Raw genomic sequence first — 12,458 nt, forward strand, 5'->3', positions numbered from 1 at the left:
TGCTTTTATATGTTATTTTATATACATTATACAGAATTTTAACGTATTTACCTTTTGTGTCTTGCCATGTTGGACTTAATTTCACATTTTTGTGGGATGAGTTGATCTTCTTGAATTTTTGCACAGTTCATGTTTAAATTTTTTGAACTTGTACTTTTGTTGCACTACATAGCCACGTTTGTGCTGGTGTACCGAGAACACTATTACCTACAGGATTACAGTATATGCATACGAGTCTTTTTCTTTCTGTTTTGTTAACAACAGCAAAGTGATAGGTGCTGAACAACGGTTGTTTTCAAAATATACGAAACCCATAAACCTGAGTCACTTAAACGCTCATTGCAAATGGATAAAGAAAACGAGCTCCCTTCGACAACGACATGTCAAACTTTGATTGGTTTATTCGAACAAGACAGGAGCGGCAACGAGAATCCATTCATAGGCATTTCTTTCGACAACGTGCCTAAGGTATTTATGAAGAGTAATACATTAGAAACAGTCAGAGCGAGTAAAAAAAAAAACTATTTGACTAATTTTGGAGACACTGTTAAATTGTTCTGTACCCCTGAAAGCCTGCAGCTAGTCTTAATTTGATGTTCTTATTTTATAGTGTTGTTGGTTTTAAACAGTGCTATTACGAACAAAAACAATAGCTGATTTCACACACACCGAAGTCTCCAGTTTGTTAATAGTATAACACTTCAAGTAATGTGTATCCGGTTATTGTATTATAATGGCTAGGACCCTTCAGTAGATAAATGTTGCCACATGTATGACGTCACAAAATTCATGTTTTGACGTGTTCATTCCATTTGTCATATTGGTCAAAGCCGTATGTAGCTAATAGAAGGGCTGCCATAGAGTTTTATTTTTGCTATACGTTTGACGTTCGCAAATGATGTACTAGCATGAATGAAGGTGACTGGCTTATGTATTTCACTTTTCCTTGGTAAATCTTATTCCTACGATATATTAGACTTTGCCCTTCATATTTGTTTTGGACGTCTTGGTCTTAACTGCCTAAATGACGGCTCTGTGTAGTATATTTTGATGCCGACTGACATCGTAACGAAAGTCAAATTTTCAGGAATATCTCACACACTTGGCAGCCCATATTGGCACTTTTCTACAAATTCAAAGTTATAATGTATTAGTGAGATTTTACTTTGTCTTTTTCCTAAGAAATTAAAATTCTCATGCAACTGAATGGACCTGTTTTCAAGTTTCATTGGCCTACATTTCAGTTGGCTAGAAAGTGATGGAAGGTGGGAATGCTGAAATCGGGTTAAGTTGAAGTATGATTCTTTAACGAAATGAATACAAATATATTATGCCTGTTGGAACTGTCAGCAACATTTTATTTCGTTCTCATTCAAGAAAGATATTTCTCTACTTGAACATACTTTGGCATACCTCAACTACCATTGCATTTCAACAAATTCAAATGTATGTATTTGGCATTCATGATACAGCCTTACTGTGGTTCAAGTCCTACTTGGTCAACAGGACACAAATTGTATCTGCAAATGGAATACACTCCAGCCCAGTTGATTTATGTTGTGGTGTTCCACAGGGGTCTGTTCTCTTCATTCTGTACACTCAGTCGCTCTCAAGTGTCATAGATGATCATCATCCAGTGTCTCACCAATTGTACGCTGAAGACACCCAAATAATACAAATCTAGCCATCCAACCGAAGTTGATGCTACCATCCAAGGTGTAGAGAGGTGCATTTCTGATGTGAAATCATAGATGACATGTAACAAGCTACAGATGAATGATGATAAAACTGAGGCCATCCTGATCACAAGACAAAGACTTTCTCATTCACATCCTTTACCTCAAACAATAAATATCAGCAACACCAACATTAGATTCACAATCAGGACGAAACTAGGTGTTACTCTGGACAGTACTCTCACATTGCCCCAACATGTCATGAACATATGCAAGGCTGCATATCTTGAGCTGAGATGCATCAGCTCAATTCGCAAATATCTTTCAGTTGATGCCACTAAAACACTTGTGTGTTCATTAGTACTTTCAAGACTGGACTATTGTAACTCAATTCTGTCTGGTTCATCTCAATATCTGCTCCAGAAACTTCAAAAAGTTCAAAACACAGCTGCTCTGTACGCTTCACTGCTATCCATTTGATCAAGAATCAGAAATAAAATTTATTCTGTGCTACGTTTCACTGTCAGACTCTAGTTCAACATACCTATCCGACCTCATCCATGTGTACACACCAGCAAGATACTTATGCTCCTCTACTGACAATCGTATACTCATTATTCCCACTATGAAAAAAAAGTCATAGGGACAAGCATTCTTTTGCATACCAGGGCCCAGCAACGTGGAATGAATTGCCCAATGAACTTAGACACAGTGATCACATTCAAGAGTGCTCTCAAAACTGACTTATTTCGACTGCAAGAACAAACTTAAAGACCTAATAATGTTTCTTACCTTAAATATTCTCAGCATGTTTTTTTATGTTTTCTAATTTCATGGTGTTTGTTTTTGTAATCATATCATTATGCATGTATATGTGTTGTCTAATGTTGTAAAGCGCTTAGAGCTTCTAAAGATTAGGCGCCTTACAAAGTCCTCATTATTTATTATTATGTCAACGGAACATGAGAATGCGTCCATTTCCTAGTGTCAGATTTTTATTCCACCAGGATAAAAATGGTGCAGTATGTATATTAATTACACATCAGTTTGTGAAAGAGTGTTGATATGGGCTGCCAAGTGTGAGATATTCCTGAAACTTTGACTACTCGTTCCCAGGGCCTCTCGTGGAATTAATTTTCTTTGTGCCATGAAATTCGCCAAATTTAAAAATTTGGAGCCACATTTCAGCCATAGGAGCCATTGTATGCCATGATGCATTAACTTAAATATATGCATAATATTATATTGTCCCTATTTTTAATCTATATAAACATGACAATAAAACAGTTTTTACATGTTTTTGTTACATTTCAAAGCACAAGAATAATTATTAATATAACAATACCATTATATACACGTGAAATTCATTGTATACCATATGAAAAGCAGGAATGAATAAGAATGTTTCTATAATCCAAAATACTGCAGTGTCTTTATGAACAATGTCACTGACACTTCATCTATGTCCACCTTATATTTTTCCCTGACCATTCCTTAGATGCCTAACTGAAATCAAAATTCTCAACACTGGGCCCATTAATAGAAATTCTTGTTAAATTTTTCAGAATAAATATAGCTATAGAATTTCATAAGTTTGTTTTGATTAGATTCTGGCAACTGAACCCCCTCTCACAGTCTGCAGTAGAAATAGGGGCAACACATAACCTTGTAGCTGCCTCAGATGCAGCAGGATATAAATCTTGTCTTTCAGTGCTAGATTACACATATTCTTTGTGCTTGATACAGACATGTTTTAAAAAGTACATTTTTAATATTTCATTGATAGAAGCAACTATGGCTCTTTACAGTTGACAACTGGCATCACTAGCAGCATACTGTGTTACTCAGTTAAGTTCAGTTCAGACCACAAAAACATGTTATCTAAGTAAATAATCCTTAAAACACTAAGCAGTCCCAAGTGCGTTGCACACGCACGGTGTGCAATAAACATAAATTAACAACACATGCAAATGACACTATTTTTTTGTCAATGTGTTCAACAATAGAGTATATCCCCATGTTTTCCTTATTCCATTTTTTCTTCTCTACTAATCACTTTTAATTGCTTCTCAAAACCGACTGACAGCTAGCAGTTAGCTGCAATCATGTTTTAAAAAAAATTATTCATTGTCTACTGACATGATACACTGACTGCCACAGATAATGAAAACAGGTAGTAAGTGGTCTAGTCAAATATATCAGTGAAAAATGAAAAATTTGCTTTCATAAAATAAAAATTGCCAGCAACTTTCACCAGTCATTAAAAAGTAGTGCCACTTAAAAATTTCTTTCACATTTGGCGACAAATGCGAAGCATAACAGAGGCCCTAGTTTTGATGTCAACCAACATCGGAACATGCTATAAAGGCCATTATTTGGGCAGTAAGACATAGGAATAAAAAAAAATGTGATATGCCTTACATTGTAGGACTAGGTATATCAAAAAAAAACAATACCAGAAAGAAGAAAAAGCAATGAGAAATATTATGATCAGGACATCATTACATTTCAACATATTATGTGAAATAACTTAGATGGATAGCTCCCCTTCTGTCCCAAGTCAGCAACAAATGTGAAATTTATTTATCGTGTGCAGTGCATACCCAGCCAGTTAACAGCACTATCATCAGCAAGGTGCAGAGCCTGCAGTCCACCGGAGAACTTTGTCACTGAATGTGAAATAAGGTGTGAGAAATGGAAAGAAAGGAGGGAAAGAAAACTACAAAAGAAAGCAATCATATATTTTTACATACCTTTCATTTTAGATGGTTTCAGATGGTATCATATTTGGTAATAGATGCTGCATGTAATAATATATTATTTCAATTCTTTTGTGCCTTTCTTTCCTCCTTTAATATGTACATGATTCACCCTTGAAATTAATAGACTGCTGTCGTGTGAATTTTTTGTCAACTCTATAGAGTGGCCAAATGCTGGTATGTTCATAAACCAGAAAATGCCAAAAAATTCATCCCTATTTCTTAAAATTGAAGAAAATCATGATCAAAATTTGTAAATGAAACATTGATATGTCACTCATTTTATGATTGAAAACGGTAGATAGGACCTGGAAATTTTAATCAACAGTTTGAAATTATCAACTTTTAATTAGAAGTCATATAATTGGTTACATTTCTTTCCAAACGAATTCTTAGTATACTGTAATTAAAGATATTCAAGGAAATTTCATTTGAAGAAAATGACACGCCTTATGTATGATGTACATTAATATTTAAATGCCAATTTTAAAAAAATTTAAAAGTGAAATTTGTGTTTTAATTCTATCTTTTAGTTCCTCTTAAGTGTAATCATCATAAATGCAGCCTGTATTTAAATGTAAAATGTGTCAGTCTACTGTAACAACCATGTCCAAGCGTTTCTCTGAGAACCTAATTAACCCTTTCATCACTAGGTAACTTTGGGAGCAAAGAGTCCTCAACACTAAGTAACATTGGAGTTGTAAAGCAAAATGACTTGTAGATTTTGAAATAACATAACTTTGCCAATTTTAAAGATATGTCTGGATTAGGTGTCAAAATCAATTTTAAAAATCAAATTTTATGACTAATTGACTAAAATGTGCATATCTATTACAACTGTTAAAATACAGGTGCAAACAGGTAATACAACAGGTAAAATACAAGTAATTATCTATTTACTTCTTAGAAAACTTACAAAGTTCCCCATACTTGTTCAATTGACCCTAGATGTACTCATGAATAATTCCAGTAGCAACACAAGTCTGTCTTTCAGGTATATGACAGGTAGAAATTAAAATTCCATAAAATGCCTTGATTTCATCCAAAGTGAGATCTGTCAACACACCTGTATTGCCTCTGGCACGTTTGATCATCGCATTCATATTCGTCAGACGGACAATGTTTCCAAAAACTTCATCTGAATAGAATATTTGAAAATATTCCAAAGCTTTCCTGGAGCCATCTAACACTCGGGTGGGTCCAACTCTCTCAGAAAACTGAAACAAATCTTTTTGATTTAACAACTTCAACCAAACAAAACCACATGGAGCGTACACTTCCTCCGGTTCAAAACCTTCAAAGTCCTCTAAATTGTCATCGCTATCACCCACAAGCGCATTTTATTGCCTCTCCAGCCGCCTTGTCTCATTTTCATCCAACTTTACTTGGTCGAAATCCTCTGATAATTCTAAATCTCACACTTCACCCTCATCTGATCTTTCTTCAAACTCCGCCATTTTGGATACAAATTTCACCATTTGGAAGAGTCGTTAAAAGTGCCTACTTTGTTCGATATTTCTAATTGTATACAAGCTAAACTCAGGAGATAATCCAGATATAATATCTACATTACAAGTAGGAAGTTATTAGAGGTACCCCAAAATTTGTATAGACTGGTACTGTAACGTTAAAGAAGAACACTGCCCTAGACTTGTAAAGCGGTCCGTAGTGTTTGGGGACTTACTTCCCCTGGACTGGTTAACCGGTCCATAGTGTTGAAAGGGTTAAGTGCCAACCATGTTTCGATAATTGACTTGCGGACGTATTTGTCATATTGTTGCATTGAATTAAACTCTCACCTCCTTTGTATTATCACATTAAATTCTTTTGAATCAAATAAAGAAGGTGGAATAAACGAAAGTTAAAACTAAAAGGCATGCAAATCCTACATACTTAAAATCTAACGGCCAGTCATATGTAGGGTGAACTCATTTCAATTGATCAATCAAACACTGTTACAATTGTTATTGTGTGTGTAACAGATGGGATTTTTCTCTGTTATAAAGTGGAATTCTGCTTTTCTCCTTACTTGAATCAGGATTTTTCTTGATATAGTCTATTTTTTTATCATCTCTGAACCGGTTTTTAAAAAATGGTTTGTTCGGTCCCATTCCACAGCGACCCTTGTAATGTATTCATTCCATATATTAGTTAGCCCATGACTCTCATAAAGAGTATTTTGATTGGTCAAAAGTTTAAATTCATCCAATGAATCTTCATGTAATGGATACTGATGGCTATGGAAAGAAGAAGCATGCTTGCAGCAAAAAAAAAGGGCATCCAGAGTTATTGAGAGAGACCTGACACGAGAAATTTAGATAAACGTTTTAAAAAACGTATGATAATGGCTGGAGTGAAAAGCTGATGGAAATTTAGTTGGTCAGTTTATTAGAAAACTGAGCACTAGAGGACTGGCATTTTGTGACCTGCTCTACATTAATTGCGGTTGGAAGATTTTGGAATGGCACCTGCTATTCTGATTCAAAGTTTTCTATGTTATCATTATACAGAAACATGTTAGCTATATAACTCACTGCTGATACATTGCATATTTTACTCTATCTGGACATGAAAATACCATCCAACACATACATTCACATGATCAATCAAATGTGTTGTGATAATCACATTTAGAGTTTGATAATGTATCGATTTGTATCATATCGCAAACAGTATATTGCATATTGTATCGATACATGGCACATGTGTGTTTTTTCACCCATAATGTTGTTATGGAACCCCTGTGAAGATCACGTTTGAAATTATAAATTTATGAATGAATTGACTGAGTTTTTTGTGCATTTTTTTATATCCTTGATACTTTTTGTTTTTAAACTCAGTAAGGGGGTACAAACATGTGAAAGTATGAATATTGTAGTTGTTGGCACTTAAGTTTTACTGGTTGTAGCTATAATAAAATTTGTTATATGCATATATACCAAATGGACAGCCTCTAATTTGTATTATCAGAGTTCATAAAAACTATTACCAATTTTTTGTTGTCTCTTTCAAAACATGATCTAAAGCCAGGAAAATTAACGAGACTGTCTGAAATCTTCCCTTAAATTTTTAAAACTTTACTTTCTTGATCGATAAGTTCTTAAATATTTTAGGTGAAATTTTCATTTCTATATGTTGTACATGTATTGTTCTCATTCGTATTTGCTAACTTTAAAGATGGCACAATAAATAAACTACATGGCCCATACTTAGTACATAATAGAAATTAGGAGGGCCCACCTCTTGCAAATCACTTAATTTATGAGAGTGGAAGTGTCTCCAAATTGCCTCTGAGTAATAATGCATCATTTCTGAACAAATTCTACTTGTTTTTATTTTTATTTCATTTTTCTTTGTTGCAGCAACTGAAACCACGGAGAATTCAGAGAACATTTCTGGCTCTGGCATAATGGAGGATTATGTCAAGATTGAGAAGATAGGAGAAGGTTATTTTTTTATAACTAAAACATGATACTGTTTTTCTCTCTTGACTATAAAGAATGGTGTAGTTTGTCCATGTAAGAGATTGAAATGAATGACATGTTTTGCTTCTGGTGGCTTAAATGTCAAAATGCAGGTGTCAAACTAGACTTGAAATTTTGGGAGAAGTGGATGCAAAGCAAGAAACACTATATATGTGTGTGTTCTCTTATTTCAATTATGCCCTCTATTTCTCAGTATTTTCATATTTGAATTTAACATTGGATTTAAGAAGTACTTTATTTTCAAGTATTGTCCATATGACCTTAAAAGATAATAATAGAAAGTACATTGTAACAAATTTTAACCGAGTAACCAGATTACATTACTGTAATTGTAAGTTAGTAAAACTGCTTAAACAACTACCTTTAATCAATTTTTATAATACATTTTTTTATATACTTTTTGAAAGTTCACAATAATGGCACCTTGAAAGATTTATAAACGTGTTTGAAACAAGCCCTGTACCATGTGCATGAGGGCAAATGCACACATCTTTAGATTATACTGTTCATCCTAATTTCTTTGTTGCGGATAAAACATTACCATAACTATTAATAATTAACACACGAAAATGCATAAAATTCAAACTTGGCTCCTTTATAGTCGATATATGGACTAAACCCTTCTTCTCAACCAAATCGCCACAGACGTGATTGCATCTGTTTTTCGAAGGATGGGTTTTCATAATGCAATCACTCACTCACTTCATTACAACAGCATATGTGCCAACCATTACACTTTTGGTATAATCATTACACTTTTTTTCTCACCAAATTAAACATTACGTGTAACTGTATTCGGATTATGCGTTTTCGGTATATCACTCTCCCAAAAAAATAATTTGTTTTCTCATTTTTATTAACAGCCCATTATTCCCACAAACCGTATTCTAGAAAAGATGGCTTCTATGTAACTACGGCATAAGAGTACACTTGTCCAAAGACTTGCATGCATTTTCCTAAGAGTATTATGTTCTATTTATAGCAGTTGCCCTACTTCAAGAAATGTGCTGGTTTCAACTTTCAACTTTTGACCTCAGTTCCTATTCATAGCAGCTATATGGTTTAGTTAGGAGAGAACATACTGGTTTTCTAACATTTAATATTTGCTTGCAGATTCTTTGTTCTAATTCAAAACAGAACCAGTCTGTAGGTATTTGGCACTAAAAGTCAAGTCAGATTTAATTAGTCGATGCGTGTTAGAGCAAAAATATTTTTCAAAAGTACTAGCCTGCTGAGAAAGATGGAATCAGTTTTGTGAATGCTTGGCTTTTTGAGACCGTTGGTCAGAGACAGAGATAATTAGCTTATTTTAGGTTTAGACACAGTAATAATTTTAAAACTCATAATTTATTTGATACATTCAGAGTAGGCAAAAAGTTTAAGCATACGATCCTATGTTTTTCATGTATTATCCCCACTGCATGGCACATTCCTGTTATAGAAACTACAGTAGAGAGAATTTTCAGATATTTCATGTTCACTTGATTGTATACTATAACAAATGATCAAAAGGAGAGCTATCTTATTGAGGTCACCAGAGATTAGATCTTTGTACCTAAGCAGTTTGATTAAAATTCCATCTGGTGATAAGGATCTTGATGATTGTACTTTTTTGAAATTTATTAAATGCAATAAGCTTCAGACATGGGTGTAAAATAGACAGCTTATTAAAATCTAATCTGGAACTCTGATCTGTTATGAATGGTACTATGTATTAATTAAATTCCATCAAGGTGCTAAGTGTACTTGAAGCCATAAAGTATAATTAAAATTAGAATTTCAAGGGCAAGTCATCTTTGCAATGATTCCTGTCTCCTAATTATAGGTACATATGGTGTGGTATACAAAGGCAGGAATAAAAAGACCAACCGACTTGTTGCCCTAAAGAAAATCCGACTGGAAAGTGAAGAGGAAGGTGTTCCTTCAACAGCCATCAGGGAGATTTCTTTATTGAAAGAGTTGCAGCATCCCAACATTGTCTGGTACTGTGGTTTGATACATATTACCATATTTCGTGTAATTTTTGTACATAAAAAATTATTACATTCATTGTACGAAAAATTATATGTAAAATAAATGGTTATCATTTATTGGTACTGAATGTGTAAGAAAAATAAAGGGATCGTACCCAAACAAGTTCTATGGAACCGGCGCTACATGACAACCTAATGGTCCAAACATACAAAAGAAATGTATATTTTCTATCTCATTCTACTCAAGAAGCCAGTTACAATTTTAATAAAAGTACTAGAGAGAGAGAGGGGATAATGTCTCAGTGTGTAAAACTCATCTGCATTTAGAGCATACTTATTTGTAGTTGTTGTGTTGTGTAATGTTGGCAAAATGATTAAGATGGCCTGAATATGTATTAGTTATGTGCATTACTTTTTGGTATATTGTATGCAACAATACAAGTTTACCTTGTCAAGAAATTGAGTGCAATTTGTATTCTTTCAGCAACAATATCCTCATTATCAATATGCAATAAAAAAGAAATAAAGTAATTGAAAATACGCCTTAGCTAATGCTTGTGTGCGTGTGTGCAAGAGAGATGTACAAAACCGTATTTATTTAGGGCAGTTTTAATTTCATAGTTTATGTGAAGAAAAAAAGACTATTTTCAATTACCTGATGATTGTGATAATCTTCAGGTGTTACAACATTACTATATTCCATTACCAATTAACACCTCTAAATCAACAATTCATTCTTGTTTTATTTACAATATACATTGTCACAACAACCACATGCCTTTGCATTGTTAGTTACATGCTACAGGCAAAACAGTACAAGCACTTAAAAAAAAACATGTGTAAGTGTGTGTGTATGTACATATGTATATGTGTGTGTGTGTATATATATATATATATATATATATATATATATATATACAAACACACACACACACCACTCCCTCGATAACTTGTGATCCTGCTTATAACACGGTGTCTGTCGTGGCTCCTGATTTTTTTCCAAAGAAAAATATATTTTAAATATCTTTACATTATGCTAAACATGAACAAATTACAATAAGAATTGGTAAATTAAACCATGATACATTGTTTGTTTTATCATTGAAAATGGTGATTAATGCCCGTAAAGATAGCATCCTTATTGTGAAATCTGCAGGTTCTAAATAAGATATATATTATGTAAGTTTTTTTATGATAAATAGTTGTCAATACACTGTAAATAAACAGTCTGGTGAAATAGCGATCAATGAAAACTGGTTAATGCTAATGGGTGACAACAGAGAAAGAAATAAACACCAATTAAATGTCTTGCTATATGAAAGTCACGCTATAATCCTTTAATTCTGTTTCAGTGTAAACATAATTGCAACATATTCTGTTCTGTGAAAAGAGTCAATCGACCATCACATCGAAATCTGTGAGTACTTTTGTGAGAACCTAATTACATGCCGGCTTTGATTTGATCAACAACTTGGGAAAGTGCTTGTTGCATTAAAAAGTCACTTAAAAGAGACCTGTGTTGTTTTATCACTTTGAATATGTCTTTTGTATCAGATCAAGCAAGGGAGGTACAAAGACAAATTCAAACACATGCAAGAGCATAAGTTCTTGTGGTCACTACTGTTATCAAAATTCATTTTATTTGACCAATCGAAAATGGTTTCACATTTTTATATGGTGGCTGGAGCCACAAAAGGTTGATTATGTAAAGATCATACAGTAGAGAAATCAGCGGGATTTTTCTTGGCGGCAGAGAAATCAAGGAGTAACACAACAAAAAATTTACTGATTTTTTCAAAATGTGAAGTTACCACCATGTGGACTAATTCTGCGTAATGATACGTCATTTCTGTAAACATTGAATCACGTTATTTTTGTTCAAAAATCCATTTTGTATCAATAAAGAACGATCATACTTTAATTAAGAAAATGATATTCATAAAGTGTACCAAAATATCCAGCATTTCGAACGAAATGCATATGAAAATGTGATTTCTAAATGTCAACATGAAGACCCACTCCATGACCTTTTTGAACCGGTAACCCAGAAAATCTGATTTACTATGTATCTTTTAGAATCATACAAAAAAAATACATTATAGAAAGAGGGAAATGTATACCTTAAAACAATACTGCATTTTAATCCAGTTTCCATATTTGCAAGAAGTTGTCCCACACGTACACAATCATCTGCTACCCAACGAGTCAACTTGCCGCTAGAACATAAATTCTCAAGAAATTCCCCTGCATATAGTCTGTTTCTAAATTCTGTAGTAATTTTTCACTATCAATAAGACGTTGTAAACACATTACATCCTATTCATTGTTGTTTCTCTTCCACATAATAGCTTCTTGATTTTTTTAAATGTTGAACTTTACTAACTTTTTTACAAGAGATCGGTTTAGATCGCTTAATATCTCTTGCCATTTATTGGCATTTTTACCTTGAATTTTGTTTTAAAAAATAGCTATAAACCTGACCTAATTACTCGACTGAACTGCTGACAGAAACTGTCCAAAGTAATGTATTTCATTTCTATAGCCTGATGGATAAACAATACATGT

At 33.5% G+C, this 12,458-nt stretch overlaps 1 protein-coding gene across 3 annotated transcripts in view; it reads left to right on the forward strand.

The window, feature by feature from the left end:
• Positions 1-398: 398 nt before the first annotated feature.
• The window catches only part of LOC149772743 (cyclin-dependent kinase 1-like), a 37,218-nt gene continuing 25,158 nt past the window's right edge, over positions 399-12,458 (forward strand). The window contains exons 1-3 of one of the 3 annotated variants that reach the window (XM_089947373.1): positions 399-468; positions 7,798-7,881; positions 9,746-9,902. In XM_089947373.1, coding sequence (XP_089803499.1) covers positions 7,845-7,881; positions 9,746-9,902 — 194 coding nt within the window. In that variant the 5' untranslated portion in view covers positions 399-468; positions 7,798-7,844. Of the gene's footprint in view, positions 469-815; positions 950-7,797; positions 7,882-9,745; positions 9,903-12,458 lie in introns of those variants that run through there. The other 2 variants (XM_089947371.1, XM_089947370.1) reach the window with 2 other exon arrangements.

This window comes from Sinohyriopsis cumingii, unplaced genomic scaffold (genome assembly GCF_028554795.1).
Source record: "Sinohyriopsis cumingii isolate HCF-2022 unplaced genomic scaffold, ASM2855479v2 utg001180l, whole genome shotgun sequence".
NCBI classification, from domain to species: Eukaryota; Metazoa; Mollusca; class Bivalvia; order Unionida; family Unionidae; genus Sinohyriopsis; species Sinohyriopsis cumingii.